At 43.5% G+C, this 23,858-nt stretch overlaps 1 protein-coding gene across 1 annotated transcript; it reads right to left on the reverse strand.

Annotated features, from left to right (window-relative positions):
* Positions 1–1,052: 1,052 nt before the first annotated feature.
* On the reverse strand, positions 1,053–23,828 carry LOC121003404 (zinc finger protein OZF-like). The gene is made up of 2 exons (XM_040435247.1): positions 22,673–23,828; positions 1,053–3,150 (listed from the first exon to the last, which is right to left on the reverse strand). Exons 1-2 carry the CDS (start codon positions 22,761–22,763, stop codon positions 1,877–1,879), a joined length of 1,365 nt encoding a protein of 454 aa, XP_040291181.1. The 5' UTR covers positions 22,764–23,828; the 3' UTR covers positions 1,053–1,876.
* Between the last annotated feature and the right edge of the window lie 30 nt (positions 23,829–23,858).

Raw genomic sequence — 23,858 nt, forward strand, 5'->3', positions numbered from 1 at the left:
TTGTTTATTGTGTATATAATTCCACATGTGTTAATTCATAGTTTTGATGCCTTCATAGTCATGAAAATAAAGAAAACTCTTTCAATGAGAAGGTGTGTCCAAACTTTTGGTCTGTACTGTATATAACAGTGCCATCCACAGATCCCCCATAACAGTGCCATCCACAGATCCCCCATAACAGTGCCATCCACAGATCCCCCATAACAGTGCCATCCACAGATCCCCCATAACAGTGCCATCCACAGATCCCCCATAACAGTGCCATCCACAGATCCCCCATAACAGTGCCATCCACAGATCCCCCATAACAGTGCCATCCACAGATCCCCCATAACAGTGCCATCCACAGATCCCCCATAACAGTGTCAGCCACAGATCCCCCCTGTAACAGTATCCTTCACAGATCCCCCCATAACAGTGTCTGTCACAGATCCCCTATAACAGTGCATCATCCACAGATCCCCCATACCAGTGCGTCATCCACAGATCCCCCCATAACAGTGTGTCATCCACAGATCCCCCATAACAGTGCCATCCCCAGATCCCCCCATAACAGTGTCCTTCACAGATCCCCCTATAACAGTGTCCTTCACAGATCCCCCATAATAGTGCCATCCAGAGATCCCCAGTAATAGTGCCATCCACAGACCACCATTAGTTCAAAAGCACACCTTTTGGTTAAAAATATTTTTTTTCTTATTTTCCTCCCCAAAAACCTAGGTGCATCTTATGGGCCAGTGCGTCTTACAGGGCGAAAAATACGGTATATGGTTCTTGCAGAGCTACGTGTTATTGTCAAGGTCAATAAATTAACCCCAAATACCCCACATAATTTATCATGTTCCCAGCATAAAGCCATTAATGCACTCATTTCCAATACAGATATTGTGATAAGAAATGCAGATAAAGGGGGGGGGGGGGGGGGCGTGATTTTAGACTCCTCTTTTTACAATAACGAGTCAATAAAGATCCTATCCAATACAAATTATTATGAGAAACTAATGTAAGATCCTATTGAAGCTTTTAAAAACTCTTTGTTCGAATTTTTTTCTCTTCCCTCTTTTTCTTTTCTCTTCTCCTTGCTATCTCCTCCTCTTCCCTTCCATCAGCTTTTTTCCCTCCACTTATACTCTGTTTTTTGTTTGATTTATTTTCTATTAGACAGACGTAGATCACCCAAAGCTTTTCATCACAAGGGTGTGAGAACAGGAAAACCCTGTTTAATGTTCCCACTGTGAAACAATTCTGGAATCATGCAAACATCAGTATAACCATATAGGATCTGATGAGGCACCATTATCTTATCCAGACTTGGAGGTCCACAATGCAGGACATAGGTGAGGGATCTGTGGAGGAAACAGCAGTGACTACTGTGCTCTGCGGTTGGCCTGGAGAAGACGTTAAGTTTCCAGGACTTTTATGGCTTCCAGGACACTTTAGACTAGAGAGGAGATAAGGACTTGGAATTCCCTCCAGACATGGTGGATTGTGCCATAGTGTCTGGAGCACTGAAACAATGGAAGAAATCTGGTGTCACACAGGACTCCTATAAAAGCTTTTCAGTTTATTTTCAAGGCATGAAAAATCTGGACTTGATCCATTGTTCCACTGTTTGAAAGGCTGGACTCCGGGTCTATTTGTGCAACCTGGGATTGTCATGCAATGGAGTGGTGAGCTGACGTTATACATTTTGCTATGGTATATGGAGCTGCATAAGAAGCCAGGTTCTGTCTGGAAGCTCAGCTTTGTGCCTTTTAATTTGTTGAAGGATATAACACTGAGACAAGCGTATAAATATTCTGAGTTATTTTGTGCACAAAAAATGCCATAATCAAAAATAAAAATAGAATTCTGATAATTTTTATAATTCTCCATACTAAATCTGAGGTAAAACATATGCTACATTGTGAACATTAAAATGGCTTTGCTTCTTATGCTGAGCAAGAGTTGACCTATGGTTATAACGTTTCCCACATTCTGAACATGAAAAAGGCTTCTCCCCAGTATGGATTACCTGATGTTTAACAACATCAGACTTAAGTCTAAAACATTTTCCACATTCTGTGCATATATATGGCTTCTCTCCTGTGTGAGTTCTCTGATGTTTGGTAAGATCCGACTTATGCCTAAACCATTTCTCACATTCTGAACACGAAAAAGGCTTCTCCCCCGTGTGGGATCTTCCATGTTTGACAAGATCAGATTTCCTGCTAAACCATTTTTCACACTCAGAACATGAAAATGGCCTCTCCCCTGTATGAATTATCTGATGTTTTACAAGATCAGACTTTAGGCTAAAACATTTTTTACAATCTGAACATGAATATGGCTTCTCTCCAGTGTGAATCCTCTGGTGTTCAGTAAGACTTGATTTCCTTGTGAAGCATTTCCCACACTCAGAACATGAAAATGGCTTCTCTGTTTTGTGAGTTACACGATGTTCAATAAGATATGATTTCCTAGTAAAGCATTTCCCACACTCCAAACATGAAAATGGCTTTTCCCCTGTATGGATTACTTGATGGTTAACAGCAGCAGACCGATGACGAAAGCATTTCCCACATTCTGGACATGAAAATGGCTTCTCTCCTGTGTGAGTTCTCTGATGTTCAACAAGATAGGATTTCCTTGCAAAACATTTCCCACATTCGGAACATGAATATGGTTTCTCCCCTGTGTGTCTCTTTTGATGTACAATGAGATCGGATTTCTGGCGAAAAGTTTTCCCGCATTCTGAACATAAAAATGGCCTCTCATCTCTGTGAATTATTTCATGCTTAGAAAGATTTGATTTCTTTCTAAAGCTTCTCCCACATTCAAAACATGAAAATGGTCTCTCATCTCTATGAATTCGTTCATGCATCGATAAAATAGATTTCCTTTTAAAATGTTTGCCACACTCAAAACACGGATATATTTTAACCACTTTTCCTCCTGCACTTTGTTTAACAATCTGCGATTGACCAGAAGAAGGTTCATTGTGATTAGTGGGATCAATAGACAGATCTCGGCTGTAAAGGGCTAAGGGTACAGTTGTTATATAAAGTGTTGTAGAATGTTCTCCATGATTGTCCTCTGAGATTAAGTCACACTTCACTTCATAATCTGGAGATGAAAGGAAATTTCCCACAACATCTTTGGTGCAGTCATCTGCAAAACACAAGAAAATAGATATTTTAAGATGTTTCCTACATGAAGCTTCCCATTAACATAAGAATTTCTCTATTTCTACCATTATGCTTTCTATAACCGGAGAAGATTGTCAAACAAATCATCCTTATAGACCAACATTAAACCTTTAAGCAGAGACCTGAACCAATGTTAGATAGGTGCGGGTCTCACCCTATCTATAGAACGGAGTTCCCAAAGTAAAGAAGAGTGCACTGCACTTGCGCGGCCACCCTCCATTCATTACTATGCTGAAAATAGCTAAGCAGTGTGCTTGGCTATCCTTGGAAAGCCCCAACCAAACTAATGGAGGGCGTCACAGTTACCATTCACGTCTATGGAACTGACAGAAATAGGTTATTTTAGGTACTTCCATAGAAATTTTTTGTAATACCATTCATTCTGACTCACTTTAGTGACTGAACACTTTAGTTGTTCTATCGATGACTCCACATGAGTTTCCACAGAAAGTCACTGCACCCAACTCTGATGCTTCAGACACTTCCAATCTCCCACTAAATTCCTCTTAGGAAGACAGACAGGGAAATACAATAGTGAAGTATTGCAATGGAGGGGAAAAACTTTTAAAGTGCTTTATTATACTCACCAACATTTAGTTAAAAATGCACATATCCTTAAAAGCCTGCTGTATCAGCATGCCCGATCCAGGTTTCACATTTGCTTCACTCAGTCCTCTAAAGGGGTTGTCTGGGTTCAGAGCTGTACCCAGACATAGCCTGCTATTCACCCAGGCAGCCCCTCTGATATAAGCATCGGAGCATGAAATTGTTCAGGGCAACAGCTTTTTCATTAGATCCATTGATGTACTGGGTCTCTGCTAGGGGGAGGCTTCTGCCTAGCAGTGAGCCTGGTGACGTCACCGGCAGTAATGGGCAGGCTTTAGTGCTGCTCTAGCCTGTAAAACAGGCTAGGGCAGCGCTAAAGCCCACCCATTAGTGCCGTTGATGTCACCGGCAACAATGCTAGGCGGAAGCTTCCGCCTAGCAGTGTAAAAAATATAAACAAACAGCAGGGCAAGGGAGAGCATTGGAGCATGAAATGCTCCAAAGCTCATATCAGAAGGGTTGCCTGGGTGAAAATGGGGTTAGGTCCAGGTTCAGAGCTGAACTTGGACAACCCCTTTAAGTATTGGAAATTTCCTTTAAAAATCTCATACATCACATCCTATCACCAAAATGACATAATAATACAGAACAGAAAAACATTTGCATATTAAGCAGCTAATTGACTCCCCCCAGCGGGTGAGCGGGCAGTGGATCCCAGATCTGTTTGCACCTTGCACCTTGCACCAACTGAGAAGCACGAGCACTTTATCCAGATTGAACTTCCAGCACCTACCTCAAATATAAGAGACTTCCTCCTGCCGGAGCCTATCTCCCAGGAATCCCAAGAACACCACTCTGGGCGGAGCCCCGACAGAGACACTGTGGGTGTGGCCTGGTTAGGTACCCTTATTAACCCGGCCCCACGCAGCGGCTAATTGACTCCCCCCAGCGGGTGAGCGGGCAGTGGATCCCAGATCTGTTTGCACCTTACACCTTGCACCAACTTAGAAGCACGAGCACTTTGTCCAGATTGAACTTCCAGCACCTACCTCAAATATAAGAGACTTCCTCCTGCCAGAGCCTATCTCCCAGGAATCCCAAGAATACCACTCTGGGTGGAGCCCCGACAGAGACACTGTGGGTGTGGCCTGGTTAGGTACCCTTATTAACCCGGCCCCACTGCGCCAGCGCAGTGGCTAATTGACGTAAAAAGGCAATCCCGGCGCGGACGGGCACGGACGGATTATTAGACTAACTGACATTGCCGATGCGCCCTTGGCCGTCACCAAGATTCCTCCATTATTAGGAAACGCCCGCCTGGTTTGATTGGAGAACTTGGGTAACACAATTGACATTTTAATGTCTGTTATAATGTACTATTTACTTTTGTAATTAATTTAGTAGTTTTAATTTTTATTATGACTTTTACGGTAATTTTATTCCAATAACTGATTTTTTAGGATGTTATCGATATGATGATGTACACACGTAATGAGCTAATTGCTCTGAATGGGGCCACATTGTCACTATTGCCCGCACAAACAATGAGGAAATTGACCACACATCATTTGTGGAAATCCGCCATCTTGCCAAAAACCCATAGGCATTTAAGAAGAAGGAAAAGGTTCCCGAAAAAGATTACACCTTTGGGGCCGATTCCAACTCAGAACCAGCATTTGCTGAAAGGGGCACTTCTAAACTGCCGTTCTGCGGTTAAGAATGCAGCTAACATTTACGATTTGATTTTATCTAATAATCTAGACTATTTGTACCTAACTGAAACGTGGTTTTTGGAGGGGGTGGATCCTATGTTGGATGAATTGGTCCCCCCCTTAGATGAATTGGTATCCCCCTTGAAGAAAGAACACTACCAGTGAGGGCGAGAAGCATGACAGATGCAAGAATATGGTTATCCCATATGTAGCTGGGGTGTCTGAGAAACTCAAAAGGATTTTTAATAAACATCACATCCCTGTCTGCTTTAAACCCAGCAACACACTGAGGCAACAACTGGTTCACCCAAAAGACCCAACGCCTAAACACAAGATGGACAACAATGTGTACGCAGTCCAGTGTAATGAGGAATGCTCAGAACTGTATATCGGCAAAACAAAACAACAACTACGTCAGCCAAAACCTCTGGTCAAGATTCAGCCGTGTACTTACATCTAAAAGAAACAGGTCACACCTTTGAAGATAGTCAAGTACGTGTTTTGGATAAGGAGGCCGATTGGTACAAACGAGGTGTGAAGGAGGCCATCTACGTAAAAATGGAGAAGCCAAGCTTGAATAGAGGCGGGGGGGTAAGACATCTATTTGTCTGCCACATACAATGCTGTCTTGACACCTTTTTCTGGGAGGTCATTATCACCTACTGACTTCAATTAGGAAAATGGAATCAACACCTTTGACCCCATGCTGGGTATAATGACCTCTGACGCCATGCTAGGTATAATTACCAGATGTTGATTTGGTTACATATTTATTCCCAGAGAATTCTTGTACAGTCCCTCAGAATTGAGAAAGCACGTTGGAAGAACGAGTGAAACGTTTTCAAGAAATCTACAGTAAGTCCAGTTGCCTTGATTTATTCTTTACAGATATACCATGACCTGGATAAATGAGAACCTTCACAGACTTAATTTGGAGGAATTTGGCAATAGCTTTAAGGAGAATCTGAATATAGATTTATTCCGCTCCATAGAATCCACGGAAGCAAAGCTAACAGCTTTTAATGATTGTATATAGGCTACACTAAACACCTTAGCACCTATGAAACATAAACAGCAACCTCGTCCCCCTAATAAAAACCCGCCTTGGTTCACTGCTGAATTAAGAGAGGATAAAAAGACTACCAGAGCCCTTGAAAAGGCCTGGAGAAAAAATCCCATAGAAGACACCAAAATTAAATACAAAGTGGTAGGCAATTAAGAGTGCCGTATTTGTGTGAGGCAATTAAGAGTGCCGTATTTGTGTGAGGGGAGGCGGGGCGTTCACTATTTAAACCTGGCCCTCCTCCCCCCACTTGTCGGTTCGAACGATTTCGAATCGGCTTGTGGGTTGGTGCCAGAGAAGGGCATGCGTCACTGGAGGATCGGGGGATCGGCTGCGTCGAGCTCGTCGCTACGGTGATTAGGTAGGCAGGGTGGCTTGCACACCCGTCTCGCTATGTATAACATGTGGGGCTGCCGAGCGTGCCGCCGGTCCCCAGCTGCGCTGGAGACTGCCCGCACTCCCGATCGCTTCCGGCACCCCGAGACAGGCACCCCGATCCGCTCCAGGCCCTGCGCTAAGCACCCCCGCTCCAACATGCAGCGTCCCCCAGGCAGGCACCCCTCACCTGTGGCTCAGCAGCGACGGGTCACGACGTCCGCTCGCATACCCTGAGCATCGGTCACGCCGGCCGTCGGCTCCACGACGCAGCGTTATATATCACTCACTCCCGTATCAGAACGTTCCGCCGTAGAGGAAAACGCCGTCCGCTCACACAGGGGTCTATTCATTAGCTGCAATCAGTAAGCGGAGGTCCAGCTGCAGGATCAGGGGACGGAAGCCGAAACCTATAGGCGATTAATACGCCGCGGCTTTCCCTGTACAAATAGTCGATAGCGGTGGGCACGGGATGCAATGTTCCACATGGCGGAGCGCAAATCCCTCGCAGCCGATCCTGATGCACGTTCTCCTGGTAATTACAATTAGCGAGGCTGTGAAGGTGGACATGCTTATTCATGTCTAGGAATCCGCTGCAGAATAAACTCGTCTTCTTTACTGCGCCAAACTCAGGCAAGACGAGATAAGCAGATACTCAGACATGTGCACAGTATAACAAGTTATGATTTCAATGGTTAATTCTAACCTAGAAGGGAATCACTGGCTTGCTGCGCTCCAGCAGGTCCTGGCTTGAGAGAGGGCGGGGGATGGTCGACACCTACAGGCCCATACTGGTACTGCAGTCTTGGTGCAGGGCTCCTCTGCTCAGGCACAGTGGCTAGGTACTAAGGCAGGAGTAAAAAAAAAATAAAAAATATTTTAAAAAATTTGGAATATGTTCAAGGATCAAATATAAAGAGGGCTTCAAGGAGGGGGGCTGGCCACGTCACTTTGCGCACGCAGCCGGGCCGCCCGTAAGCCCATACGGTCAGTCAGGGGGTTGGTTCGGGCGCAGTCACAATAATCCGGTGGTTAGCTAGGGAGCGGTGGCATGAGTGAAGTGTCGCCCAGCTGGCGTGCGCTCACTCACACGTCTGTCCTTGGTTATTCAGGTTCACAGGTGGTGGGCTAACTTACGATACTGTGGGGTTCGTGGCTGTCATGGCCGCCAGGTAAGTCAGGGGTGGTGCATGCGGGGGCCAACCCCCTCTTTTCTCCTGCATAGGCTTGGGGGACGGGGGATGGTGGTCTATTATGTCCAGGCCTCTGGCGCATCTCTTACAGGGTGGCGCCTACAGTCGTGGCCTTTGGTGGGGGGGAAAAGAAAAAAAAAAAAAAAAAAAAAGAAAAAATTATAATAATGGTATAGATAGGAATGTTGCTTTGCCAGGTCTGTCACGACTACAGACTCCTTATAAAGCCCTGCCACGACTGCAGGCATCAGTCTGTCACGACTACAGACCCGCTCTAAAGCCCTGCCACGACTGCAGGCAACAGTCTGTCACGACTACAGACCCGTTGTAAAGCCCTGCCACGACTGCAGGCATCAGTCTGTCACGACTACAGACTCGTTATAAAGTCCTGCCACGACTGCAGGCATCAGTCTGTCACGACTACAGACCCGTTATAAAGCCCTGCCACGACTGCAGGCATCAGTCTGTCACGACTACAGACTCGTTATAAAGTCCTGCCACGACTGCAGGCATCAGTCTGTCACGACTACAGACCCGCTCTAAAGCCCTGCCACGACTGCAGGCACAAATCCGTTACGACTGCAGACTCATTATTAAGACCGGCCACGACTGCAGGCATTAGTCTCATGTCAACAGACTCATGAGGTAATACTACCACGTCTACAGGCGATGGTCCGTTACCGCTACTCTCGATGTAGGGTCCCCTCACGACTATAGGGGCTAGTCGGTCACATCCACAGACTCGGTCGCACTCCCGTTAACTACAGGCACTGGGTGGGCATCTACGGGTAGTTGCGTCACGACTACGCACGTGGGTAAGCCACGGCCTGGGAGGTCAGCCTTCACGGTCACAGGTAGGTCCAGTTAGGCTTCAGTCTCCCAGCGGGTTCCAGTCACAATAACCAGCCCCTAGGTGAGGGGGGGGCACTCCCGCACCGGCGCACAATGCCAGGGAGCTGTGCGGCTCCTCACGCGGCACACGGTTCAAACCAGCGGGGGCCGGGGCCCACGGTAAAGGAAGGGCTCCCTCTGATCCGGTGCACATTGCCAGGGAGTGGCGCTGCTCCCCACGCGGTACGAGTGTCCAGCCGGCGGTGGGTCGGCCCTCCCGCACTGGTGCATTCTGCCAGGGAGCAGCGTGAGCTCCCCACGCGGCTGGGGGGTAAGGCTCCTCATCTTCAATAAAGTCTGGCACGGGCCGCCGTGCCGTTAGGTAGGCAGGGATCAGGGGAAGGAGTACTAGGCTCGGTCAGGGGGAGCAGATCATAGGCGGTGGCTGGCTTCCTGCTGCAGGCCGTACATTAGGTTCCAAGGGGGTTATTTAGGCACAAGATGTTAGTTAGTCCGTGCAGGTGATCTGCGTTATACCATGCTCTTCATGCTCGTACTCAGAGCTGTGCCCATACGGGAGCTGCTTAAGTGGTTGATAGTGAAAAAATAAATAAATAAATATGTATGTATATATATATATATATATATATATATATATAAAAAAAAATAAAAAATAATATATACATTTTTGAGTCTCTCACGCATGGCTTCTCCGTGTTAGTTTTACACATATGACTCCGTAATTAGTCTCTCACGCATGGCTTCTCCGTTTTAGGTTTACACATATGACTCCGCCATTAGAGTCTCTCACGCATGGCTTCTCCGTTTAGGTTCACACATATGTCTCCGCCATTAGAGTCTCACGCATGGCTGCTCCGTTTTAGGTTTACACATATGACTCCGCCATTAGAGTCTCTCACGCATGGCTTCTCCGTTTTAGGTTTACACATATGACTCCACCATTAGTCTCTCACGCATGGCTGCTCCGTTTTAGGTTACACATATGACTCCACCATTAGTCTCTCACGCATGGCTGCTCCGTTTTAGGTTTACACATATGACTCCGCCATTAGAGTCTCTCACGCATGGCTGCTCCGTTTTAGGTTTACACATATGACTCCGCCATTAGAGTCTCTCACGCATGGCTTCTCCGTTTTAGGTTACACATTTGACTCCGTCATCTGAGTCTCTCATGCATGACTTCTCCGTTTAGGTTCACACATATGTCTCCGCCATTAGAGTCTCTCACGCATGGCTTCCCCGTTTTAGGTTACACATATGACTCCGCCATTAGAGTCTCTCACGCATGGCTTCTCCGTTTTAGGTTTACACATAGGACTCCGCCATTAGAGTCTCTCACGCATGGCTTCTCCGTTTTAGGTTACACATATGACTCCGCCATTAGAGTCTCTCACGCATGGTTTCTCCGTTTTAGGTTACACATATGACTCCGCCATCTGAGTCTCTCACGCATGGCTTCTCCGTTTTAGTTTTACACATATGACTCCGCCATTAGAGTCCCTCACGCAGAGCTTCTCCGTTTTAGTTTTACACATATGACTCCGCCATTAGAGTCTCTCACGCATGGTTTCTCCGTTTTAGGTTACACATATGACTCCGCCATCTGAGTCTCTCACGCATGGCTTCTCCGTTTTAGGTTACACATATGACTCCGCCATCTGAGTCTCTCACGCATGGCTTCTCCGTTTTAGTTTTACACATATGACTTCGCCATTAGAGTCCCTCACGCAGAGCTTCTCCGTTTTAGTTTTACACATATGACTCCGCCATTAGAGTCTCTCACGCATGGAGATTAAAAAAATAAATAAATAAATAAATTTAAAAAAAATTTCCTCACCAGGCCCAGCTGCGCTGGGACTAGTCTCCCATCTCACCATAGCTAAGAGACTGATGGCCAATTCCTTGGCCAGTAATACTCTGAGGGCTTACAAGACAGCTTGGCACCTGTTTCAGAGATATGAGAACACCTACCCGGCCGCTGGCCGGGGACCTATCACTCACCTATTGGGCTTCGTCTGGGTTTTGCCACTCTCAATTAAACCTGTCCTATAGCATTGTTAACTATACATGGCAGGTATTCAGCACCATTGGTGCAGGCTACATCCGGACCTACCGTCACTCTTCTCCGCCCACCCGATCAAAGCGGCGTTGAAGGGTTTGCGCAAGATGTCTGTTGTGAAACGACATGGGCGTCAGCCATTTACCGGTAGCTTGTTCAGGCCGTGACAGGCAAACTGCAGGGGCAAACCGTTCGGGCCGCAGGTTAGCGCTCTGGTAGAAACAGCCTTGTACCTGGCTTTCCATGGATTCCTCAGGTCAGGCGAGCTCATGGGCACCAATACGCTGGCTAGGTGCCTGCGGAAAGGTCAGCTCATCCGGCGCGGGTCCATCTATGTCCTCACCTTGGCCTCGTCCAAGACGTCACGGCCGGGGCAACCAGTGGCGGTCAGATACTTTCCCACGGACAGCAGATGGTGTCCGGTGCAGGCCTTGGAGGCTTGGCTGCGTAGTATTTAGTCCAAGCGGCATGTTCTCCCGTACTCGAACTAGTCAATGCCCGGCTAACCACCGCGGCCTTTCTTACGTACTTTCAGGTTAGTTGACAGGTCCAGGGGTCGGTCCTCGCTGGATCACAGGACATTCCTTCCGCATGGGCGCGGCAGCGGCGGCGTCCATGCATAAGGTGCCAGTACATGTCATCAAACGGTTGGGTCGTCGCAGTTCCGTGTGTTCCATACGTAATATCCCGGATCCTTATACGAAATATCATTGGCTTTCGAGTTTTGGTCTGTAGTTTCTGTTATCAAGTTTTCTAACTCCTATGCATGGTTCTTTTGGCCCCTTTAGGCTACCCTTCGATAAGCAGTTCCGGCATAACTCTGCTGCTTCTAGGTTGGGGGGGTGGAGTATAGGCGTAGGTAGGGGACCCTCTCAGCATGAGCCGATCCGAGCACAAGTGGTAGGCAATTAAGAGTGCCGTATTTGTGTGAGGGGAGGCGGGGCGTTCACTATTTAAACCTGGCCCTCCTCCCCCCACTTGTCGGTTCGAACGATTTCAACCCACCCAGGAGCCCTCCCTTCTTTCAGGTCTCATTATTGGGGTAGCCCCCTTTAGGCTACCCTTCGATAAGCAGTTCCGGCATAACTCTGCTGCTTCTAGGTTGGGGGGGTGGAGTATAGGCGTAGGTAGGGGACCCTCTCAGCATGAGCCGATCCGAGCACAAATAAGTATGAGAAAGTATAGAGATAATATTAAAAATACCAAAAGAACATACTACTCAAATAAAATAGGCAATGCGGCTAACAACTCCAGAGAACTTTTCAAAGTGGCTAAAGAACTAGCCAATCCTAGATGTAAGATTGCAACGATGGAGCACTCTCAAGCACTGTGCCAGCAAATGGCCGACTACTTTGCTGAAAAAATCCAGAAACTTAGGGACAATATCCCAACGGTTCATAGGACGGATGAGACACTTTCTTCTTCACTCTCAACCTTACCCTATTCCCTCACAGAATTTCAGCCCATCTTTGAGGAGAGAACGATTGAAATCATTGGAGCTCTTAGATCCTCCTCCTCACCTCTACAGGGAGTGCAGAATTATTAGGCAAGTTGTATTTTTGAGGATTAATTTTATTATTGAACAACAGCCATGTTCTCAATGAACCCAAAAAATTCATTAATATCAAAGCTTAATATTTTTGGAAGTAGTTTTTAGTTTGTTTTTAGTTTTAGCTATTTTAGGGGGATATCTGTGTGTGCAGGTGACTATTACTGTGCATAATTATTAGGCAACTTAACAAAAAACAAATATATACCCATTTCAATTATTTATTTTTACCAGTGAAACCAATACAGCATCTCAACATTCACAAATATACATTTCTGACATTCAAAAACAAAACAAAAACAAATCAGTGACCAATATAGCCACCTTTCTTTGCAAGGACACTCAAAAGCCTGCCATCCATGGATTCTGTCAGTGTTTTGATCTGTTCACCATCAACATTGCGTGCAGCAGCAACCACAGCCTCCCAGACACTGTTCAGAGAAATGTACTGTTTTCCCTCCTTGTAAATCTCACATTTGATGATGGACCACAGGTTCTCAATGGGGTTCAGATCAGGTGAACAAGGAGGCCATGTCATTAGATTTTCTTCTTTTATACCCTTTCTTGCCAGCCACGCTGTGGAGTACTTGGATGCGTGTGATGGAGAATTGTCCTGCATGAAAATCATGTTTTTCTTGAAGGATGCAGACTTCTTCCTGTACCACTGCTTGAAGAAGGTGTCTTCCAGAAACTGGCAGTAGGACTGGGAGTTGAGCTTGACGCCATCCTCAACCCGAAAAGGCCCCACAAGCTCATCTTTGATGATACCAGCCCAAACCAGTACTCCACCTCCACCTTGCTGGCGTCTGAGTCGGACTGGAGCTCTCTGCCCTTTACCAATCCAGCCACGGGCCCATCCATCTGGCCCATCAAGACTCACTCTCATTTCATCAGTCCATAAAACCTTAGAAAAATCAGTCTTGAGATATTTCTTGGCCCAGTCTTGACGTTTCAGCTTGTGTGTCTTGTTCAGTGGTGGTCGTCTTTCAGCCTTTCTTACCTTGGCCATGTCTCTGAGTATTGCACACCTTGTGCTTTTGGGCACTCCAGTGATGTTGCAGCTCTGAAATATGGCCAAACTGGTGGCAAGTGGCATCTTGGCAGCTGCACGCTTGACTTTTCTCAGTTCATGGGCAGTTATTTTGCGCCTTGGTTTTTCCACACGCTTCTTGCGACCCTGTTGACTATTTTGAATGAAACGCTTGATTGTTCGATGATCACGCTTCAGAAGCTTTGCAATTTTAAGAGTGCTGCATCCCTCTGCAAGATATCTCACTATTTTTGACTTTTCTGAGCCTGTCAAGTCCTTCTTTTGACCCATTTTGCCAAAGGAAAGGAAGTTGCCTAATAATTATACACACCTAATATAGGGTGTTGATGTCATTAGACCACACCTCTTCTCATTACAGAGATGCACATCACCTAATATGCTTAATTGGTAGTAGGCTTTCGAGCCTATACAGCTTGGAGTAAGACAACATGCATAAAGAGGATGATGTGGTCAAAATACTCATTTGCCTAATAATTCTGCACTCCCTGTAGACCCATGCCCGGCGGGCGTGGTGAAGTCCGCCACGGTTGCAATGGCACCATACATTCGAGACATTATAACTAGTTCCTTTTCCAGTGGTCAGGTGCCGGCTATTCTAAAGCAGGCAGTGGTAACACCCCTGCCTAAGAAACCGGCGCTACCTGTGACCGATCTGAGTAACCTTAGATCGATTTCGGGACTGCCGTTCACTGCAAAGATAGGCGAGAGGGAGGTTGTTGCACAACTACAGGGATATCTGGAGGCCAATCACATTCTTGACGACTTCCAGTCAGGATTCTGACCCGGAAGGGGTACTAAAACCGCTCCGGTCAATGTCCAGGACGATCTACTGATGGCATTAGACCAGAACGACTCTATGGTCCTAGTCCTTCTGGACCTATCATCCGCTTTTGACACTATTGACCATCAAGTGTTACTGAACCGGTTGAAAGTGGTAGCCAGATTAGATGGAAAGACCTTGGTATGGATGGTCTCATTTCTCCAGGACAGGGTACAATGAGTGAAGCAGGGGGTATTTCACTCAGCCGATCTCCCACTGTCCTGTGAAGTACCACAAGGCTCGGCACTATCTCCAGTCTTGTTCAACATCTATCTGAGACCATTGGCCGACATCATCAGGAGCCTCAATCTTCAGTTTCATGTTAATATGGATGATACACAACTGTACTTTAGGCTTGCCAAAGAAACAGTTGATCAAGTCGATCTGGCCTGATGTCTCTTGGAGATCGATCACTGGATGAGTGCCAATCATCTAAAGCTTAATGGCATCAAAACTGAATTTATTACATTCAGTGACCAGAAAATTACACCCTCAGCACCCCAATGGCCATTGTCTTTTGGACCTGTCCCTGAGACAGCCATCCAGGTCAGGGACTTGGGAGTGGTCTTGGACTTCAGATTAACCCTGGCTCCTCAGATAAATCAGGTGGTTAGTACCTGTCACTACCAGCTGAAACTTCTGAGGAGGATCTTAAAATACATTGAATCCCCTCTCAGGAAAGCCTTGGTCGGAGCAGTGATCAGCAGTCGGTTGGACTACTGTAATGCCTTGCACATGGGACTATCTAAGAAGAACTTGCATAGACTTTAACTTGTGCAGAATGCCGCAGCAAGGCTACTAACGGGTGTTGCCCACCGAGAGCATATCACTCCCTCTCTTAATGCCTTGCACTGGCTCCCCGTTCAACAAGATTGGATGCTTCATGCATAGGGTATTCCATGGTGTGGGGCCCTTGTACCTGCGACGTAAATTCACCATTGAGGACATTGAGGTCTAGTAACTCTGTGAATTTTAACATCCCGCAAGTTAACAAGATCAGACGTGGAGGTAGATCCTTTTCGGCTCAAGGGGCCAGATTTTGGAACCACCTACCTCTGGCCCAGAAAATGATTCCCAGTCTTCTCTCATTCAGACGTGCACTGAAAATCTTACTTTTCAAACAGGCATTTGATCTTTCTATATAACACTTATTTTTGGTTCATATAATGTTGGGGGTTTTCCTAAATCTTAGTCTATAAATTCACGGTTGGTAATGTCCCTTCTATTTTAAAGATACCTTTTACTCACTTTTATTAATTTTGTTCTCTTCACATTCTCTATATCTCGTCCGAACCCTTTGAACCTTGAGATCCCTCTACCTTTCCTTCCTTTTTCTTGATTCTCCATTTGATAAGTGCTAGGAAATTAGTCTCTGGAATAGGTGCCTTATTCTCTAGGCCTTTGCGGCCCATGGCAAAGTGTCATGCCTTCTTCTTTTTCCTCCCTTGTTGAATCAACCAGCTAAGCGCATCGAGGCCCTTAGGGTAAGACTGCGTGTACACAAGACTATACATCATCATCATCATTAACCCCTTCAGTACCGAGCCACTTTTCACCTTAAATCCCAGGCCAATTTTTGCAAATCTCACGTGTCACTTTATGTGGTAATAATGCTTTTACTTATCCAAGCCATTCTGAGATTGTTTTCTCATGACACACTGTACTTCATGATAATCATAATTTTTTGTATATTTCACCTTTATTTATAAAATAATCAAAAATTTAACAAAAATGGGGAAAAATTCACAATTTCCTAAATTAGAATTTTTCTACTTTTAAAACAGATAGTAATTCCTCATAAAATAGTATTACACTTTTTGTGAGGCAAAATGAAAAAAAAATGGCTGTTTTGGCATAATTTTTTTTTTTTACAGCGTTCACCTGACGAGGTGGATCATGTGATTAGTGTTGATCGCGAATATTCTAATCGCATTTTATCGCGAATATCGGCACTTCAAGAATTCGTGAAGATGTAGAATATAGTGCTATATATTTGTGATCTCGAATATTCTAGATTTTTTTTTCATCAGTAACCTCTCTTCTTGCTTGTGGGCCAATGAGAAGGCTGCAATAACTTTTTTTAGAGCTTAGCAACATCCATAGCAACCAATAGGAAAGTTGCCTACCCCTTACTATATAGAAAACTCCCCAGCAGCCATTTTCAGCTGTTTTTTTTTTTGCAATTCTGAGAGAGAGAGCAGTGACATTGCTGTGCTCTGTGCTTTCATCTGGATCCTATTCCTTATCCAATTACAATATATAGTTAGCTCATATATATATAATACAGATAGTTAGTGGGAGATAGTCAGTGTAGGCTAGATAGTGATATAGTGTAGGTTCCAGTGCAGGGTGTTAGGTAGTGTGATAGGAATTACTGTTTCTCTGCTGTCCATACATACATGCTACAGACATAGTGCTGTGATGTCACAACAATACTTAGTGCACCAATCAGTAATATCTACTCAGACCTGATAAAATGTGAAGTTGCATGTATTGCACAAAAAAATAGTGCCGATTTGCACAATCGCGAAAATAATGACTGGAGATCACGAATTCTAGAATTCGTGAATTCATTGCGAATATTATGCGAAAAATTTGCGAAATGTTGCGAAAACGAACATTGCCTATGCCGCTCATCACTACATGCGATATTTTTATAGAGCCGGTCGATACAGACACGGAGATACCTAATGTCTACTTTTCTCTTTTTCCCTTTTTTTTACTTTATTTTGTTTTTACTTGAAACTTTTAATTTATTTTTGTAAAACTTTCTTTTTATTACTTCTTTTATTACTTTATTTTTTGTCCCACTCTGGGACTTCAACTTTTGGGGGTCTGATCCCTTTACAATGCATTACAATACTTCTGTATTGTAATGCATTGGCTGTAAGTGTATTACACACTGTAATATACACTGCGTGCAGAATTATTAGGCAAATGAGTATTTTGACCACATCATCCTCTTTATGCATGTTGTCTTACTCCAAGCTGTATAGGCTCGAAAGCCTACTACCAATTAAGCATATTAGGTGATGTGCATCTCTGTAATGAGAAGGGGTGTGGTCTAATGACATCAACACCCTATATTAGGTGTGCATAATTATTAGGCAACTTCCTTTCCTTTGGCAAAATGGGTCTAAATAAGGACTTGACAGGCTCAGAAAAGTCAAAAATAGTGAGATATCTTGCAGAGGGATGCAGCACTCTTAAAATTGCAAAGCTTCTGAAGCGTGATCATCGAACAATCAAGCGTTTCATTCAAAATAGTCAACAGGGTCGCAAGAAGCGTGTGGAAAAACCAAGGCGCAAAATAACTGCCCATGAACTGAGAAAAGTCAAGCGTGCAGCTGCCAAGATGCCACTTGCCACCAGTTTGGCCATATTTCAGAGCTGCAACATCACTGGAGTGCCCAAAAGCACAAGGTGTGCAATACTCAGAGACATGGCCAAGGTAAGAAAGGCTGAAAGACGACCACCACTGAACAAGACACACAAGCTGAAACGTCAAGACTGGGCCAAGAAATATCTCAAGACTGATTTTTCTAAGGTTTTATGGACTGATGAAATGAGAGTGAGTCTTGATGGGCCAGATGGATGGGCCCGTGGCTGGATTGGTAAAGGACAGAGAGCTCCAGTCCGACTCAGACGCCAGCAAGGTGGAGGTGGAGTACTGGTTTGGGCTAGTATCATCAAAGATGAACTTGTGGGGCCTTTTCGGGTTGAGGATGGAGTCAAGCTCAACTCCCAGTCCTACTGCCAGTTTCTGGAAGACACCTTCTTCAAGCAGTGGTACAGGAAGAAGTCTGCATCCTTCAAGAAAAACATGATTTTCATGCAGGACAATGCTCCATCACACGCGTCCAAGTACTCCACAGCGTGGCTGGCAAGAAAGGGTATAAAAGAAGAAAATCTAATGACATGGCCTCCTTGTTCATCTGATCTGAACCCCATTGAGAACCTGTGGTCCATCATCAAATGTGAGATTTACAAGGAGGGAAAACAGTACACCTCTCTGAACAGTGTCTGGGAGGCTGTGGTTGCTGCTGCACGCAATGTTGATGGTGAACAGATCAAAACACTGACAGAATCCATGGATGGCAGGCTTTTGAGTGTCCTTGCAAAGAAAGGTGGCTATATTGGTCACTGATTTGTTTTTGTTTTGTTTTTGAATGTCAGAAATGTATATTTGTGAATGTTGAGATGTTATATTGGTTTTACTGGTAAAAATAAATAATTGAAATGGGTATATATTTGTTTTTTGTTAAGTTGCCTAATAATTATGCACAGTAATAGTCACCTGCACACACAGATATCCCCCTAAAATAGCTAAAACTAAAAACAAACTAAAAACTACTTCCAAAAATATTCAGCTTTGATATTAATGAGTTTTTTGGGTTCATTGAGAACATGGTTGTTGTTCAATAATAAAATTAATCCTCAAAAATACAACTTGCCTAATAATTCTGCACTTCATGTACTTACAGCTTCCTGCCTGTGATATTCAGGTGGCTGGATCTCACAGGCTCACACAGATGGCAGCCATGATGCCTAAGGAAGGCCATCACAGCAGCGCGGGGACCGGATGGACACCCCGCACCCGGCAGGATACCGCACATGCTGCGGTCAGCGCTGACAGTGGCAGTGCAAGGGTTAATGCACCAGCGCCCGCCAGATCAGAGCGCCATAGCTGCATGGCGCTGGGATTTGTGAACCTGTTTCCCTCCTATAGGTTAAACTACTAAAGAACACTTTTGGAGCGCTTTCCCGTGGTCATGTGCGTATATGAACCAATCACTATTGGAATTTTCTCCACATCATCATTTTTTCACACGAAATATGGATATAATTGGAAGAAACATCCTCTTTTTCAGAAGAGGATTTACAATTTCCTCCACTAATTTATCAGAGACTGTCGACAAAGCTTGTCAAACACTGTTTCGAGTCCAAATCTATATTGAGGCCGTGCGATTGGAGTGTGTTCATGCAGAGGATCCATTCAACTTCCTTCTGATTAATCCGTTTGACTGGATCTCCACCTCTCAATTTATTACTGACTAACTCAACTCAAACAAACTTTAAACCTTTTGGATTTCCACTAAACACTTCCTTGAAATGTAAGGGAACACTATGAGTCCTTTCCTAATGTTCCCCATATGTTCCACACAGGCACTCCAGTACATAGATGACCCCCACAGTTTCACACGAAATATTCCCTTTAATTCTGTACTCTTCCTGTCTTTTTGTTTCTTTTCTTCTCAGTTGCGGTTCTTGCATGCAATGCAAAAACTGCACCACGTGAACGTGGATCCACTGTTTTTACTTGAATTAGGTTTCAAACTGCTCCTTACAAGCTTAGACTTCAAATTGGGCACTTTAGAAAACATTACTTTTGGATTAGCAGGAAGTACATTCCCAATAACTGGGTTATGTTTCAAAACTGACCAAATTTTCTTTAATTTCCCCTCAATTTTCTTATATTCGGTGCTATATTGTGTAAAGAAAGCAAATTTTAAACCTTCCTCTTTAATTTCTTTCTTTATTTTATAACTACAAATACCTTGTTCTATTTCCTCTATACATGTTTCCAAAAACCTCTCAGATAGAACCTTGCTCTGTTCCAGATAATCTCCTTTTTTTGTGCAGTTATAAAAAATCCTTTTGTTCTTACCCTTTGGTACAATTGTGATCAATAAAAAAGGGTCTTGTTTTAATATACCCCTCCTCAATAAATATCTCCAAGTCAAAAAAATGAACACTTTGACAGCTGATAGTCTCTGTAAACACAATATTCCAATTACTGGTGATTATATATTTAATAAACTCTTCCACCTCCAATTCTGAGCCTCTCCAAATAGACAGTCATCAATATATAATTGCCATATTTTTAGACCACTTTCTCTATTTCTGTTATTAACAAATCCTGAATAAAAAATCTTTCCCAGTACCTCATAAAAATATTGGCGAAACTTGGAGCGCATTTCATCCCATGGCCATCCCATATACGGTAAACAAAATGACCCCCCCATGCCAAAAATTATTATGGGTCAAGCAGAAATCGATACATTTTAAAATGATCTTCATCCTCCATCAGGTAAAAGTTCAACGCCCCCAGGGAGGCGATATCTACAGTCATCTGAACCGTATCATTTTTTTAAATCTCCTGTATATTTTTATTTTTTTTACTATCTATAGTATGGCCTGTATCTTTTAATAAAGAAGGTGCTGCTTGTGCATATTTCTGTAAAAATAAATTGATTTGTTAGCCTGCGGGTCACAGACATGATTACTGAAACAACTGATCTACCAGGGGGCTGCTCCATATTTTGGGGCAAGTGATAAATAGCTGGAATCACAGGATATTTAATAGTAAGATACTCAAACTACTTTTTACTTAACATGTGTTCATTAAATCCCATAATTAGTAATTCCTCCAACTCTTTGTTAAAATCATCGGTAGGGTGTTCTTTCATCCCCCTATCCCTTTGTCATAATTAATCCTGTTCATTATAACCACGACCCCTTTTATCTGCCGGTTTTATTACAATTTTTTTGTTTCTTTCCAGATTATTCCGAGCCATCCTCTCTTCTTCTTTTAAATTAGCTTTCCCACAGAATTCAGATCATATTTTCTCAAAATCATTTAACATTTCTCTCAACCTCTTGGTGACCTCCGTCTTCCTTGAATCTTTTTCTGTGGATTTGGAAGCAGTGAGGATCATATTTATTAAACTTTACGTAGAAATAGCTGATCCAGTGCTCGGGTATTTTCGAAATCCCAAAGAAATGAAAGGAGGGCACCCGCGCATGAGCAGTGCATTCTTGTTCACTTTGGGAGCTCCATTTTACAGATAGATGCAGGTCCTGGAGCAACATGCCACCAATGTCTCAGGTGAGACAACCCCTTTAATTGTCAATGACATATGCAATATGTCATGACTTTAAATGATTATTGCAGCTAGAATACAAGTCCTAGAACTCTGGATATGGACCTCTTTGCAAATGTAATATGGATACACCTATAAGTGGTAAACCCTACTCCACAGCTCAGTCTAAGGCTCCATTCACACGTCCGCAAATGGGTCCGCATTCATTCCGCAATTTTGCGGAACGGGTGCGGACCCATTCATTTTCTATGGGGACGGAATGGATGCGGACAGCACACAGCACACCTATTCTTGTCCGCAGCTTGCGGACAAGAATAGGCATTTCTATAGGGGTGCCGGGCGGGTGTGTTCCGGGTCCGCAATTTGCGGGTCCGCAACACACCACGGACGTGTGAATGGAGCCTTACACTTGAAATTCATTCAAGTGACAAATTGAGGGAAACACAATCACCCAGGAGCAGCAATACTGCCATCACTTTTCAAATATGGTCATTAAGGGTTCATGCACACAACCGTATTTTCTTTCCGTCTCCGTTCCCTTTTTGCAGCCCGTGTCCGGAACCAATAACTTCAATGGGTCCGCAAAAAAATAAAATGACTGTGTGCATTCCGTTTCCATATGTCCGCAAGTCCGTTCTACAAAAAAATAGAACATGTCCTATTCTTGTCCGTTTTGTGGACAAGGACAGGCATTGTTACAATGGATGTCATCCGTTTTTTTTGCAGATCCGTGTTTTGCAGACTGCAAAATACTTATGGTCATGTGCATGAGCCCTAAATCCCAACGCCACATATACACCAACTGCACTCTAGCAATCAACAAGTAACATGGACAGTTCATAATGTATACTCTATGGATAATCAGGAAATCAAAATCTATGGTGCTGATTTATATAGATGCATGGACCGAAGTAGTAAAATCTTTTATTGGTAAGTAGACTTTGCATCACTAAACCGGCACCTTCATCAGGTATAAGCAATCAAGGAAAACCAGCGGTTTCAATACATGTTTGTGAGGGAAAACATCAAGGGTTGGAGGTTAAAGGATGCAGATACCAAAAGGAAGAAGGTGAAAAGGAAGCTAATGCCAAGAGAATGAAAGTGAAAAGGGAACGGATATAAAAAGAAGGACAAAATGAAAACTAAATGGCAAAACTGAATGAACCAGCATTTGAATCAGGTATAAGCAATCAAGGAAAAGTTTTTGATTGCTTTTTAATCTGGCTTTTGAGGAGCAGGATCGACAATTTGGCAATATCAATTATGTCTAGCACTGTATGCTTTACCATTGGAGAATATAGAATAACAGATTACTTTGTCAAAAAGTCATAAACAGGTTAATATGTGACTTATTTTCAGCATTTAATGGTTATCACTTACCAGTGCTGATATCTGTAAGAATCTCCTCCTCCTTATACAGATGGGTTACATCTGCATATGTCTCATCTTCTGTTATGTCTTCAACTTTCATATAACTCAAACTGTTCACCTAATTCACCACATATGGAATAAGATATGTATAATTAAGACAAACTTTCAGAGGAAACAAAAAATCTGTAATCGCCAACAGGAAAATATTCTAGGGCATCAGGTTCTAATATACTACAGTCCCTGCTAATGAATATCTCCGATATTCCCTGTAGTCTACAATTTTTTTATTTTTTATTTTTTTTTATATATACATATACTTTTTCTATTAGGTGTACAATAAAATAATTTATTATTTATATCAATACACTATATGAGACTTCTCTATTAACCTCTTATACACAAAATACGCTGGATGAACCCTTCCAAATGAGGTGTGCACAACCATTTTATATTTTACGTTTACTTTCTACTTTATAGACTGGGTGTGTCTATATTGGTTGGTGGCACCCATTCCATGCACAACAATTAGGTGAGCCATCACAAATAAATTTCATTTACCCTCTTTATATATTTACAGTCCAATGGAACCTGCATCTATGAGACTCCTATGACATCCTGTGGATAAAGAATTCATGTTTGAGACTATATGACTATGGGAATGATTCTTTAATTTAACTGCATTCTGTTTTTATTTTCATTGAAATATTTAGTGAGGTGACACCCAATTGTATTGGTATACGATACTAAATACCTGGATTACAGAAATACTGTGGAACGCATATTCATCTCCTTACTTGTACCAATACTGTGGGTAGACGAATTTTGGTTACATAATCGAGAGTACATACATCTATTTTCAAACTCTAATAGACCTTGCGGTCTTTTTGTGGATGGACTATTTGCTGGATGAACTTTCATTACAGGTGGATTAATTTTTGTACCTTACTTTATTTTTGATGAACTATCTGCTGGATGGATTTTTTTTACAGGTGGATTTACTCTTGCACTTTAATTTATTGTGGTCTTATTGTGGATGAACTATTTGCTGGATAAATTTCATTACAGGTGGATTAATGTTTGCACCATAATTTATTCGGTTGAACTTTGTTATATGGAATTTTCTCTGTCACAGATACATCTTCCTGAATAATCAAGTTGCTATATGGTCAAATGAATGCATGCGGTTTGAAGAATA

Source organism: Bufo bufo, chromosome 6, assembly GCF_905171765.1.
Source record: "Bufo bufo chromosome 6, aBufBuf1.1, whole genome shotgun sequence".
NCBI classification, from domain to species: domain Eukaryota; kingdom Metazoa; phylum Chordata; class Amphibia; order Anura; family Bufonidae; genus Bufo; species Bufo bufo.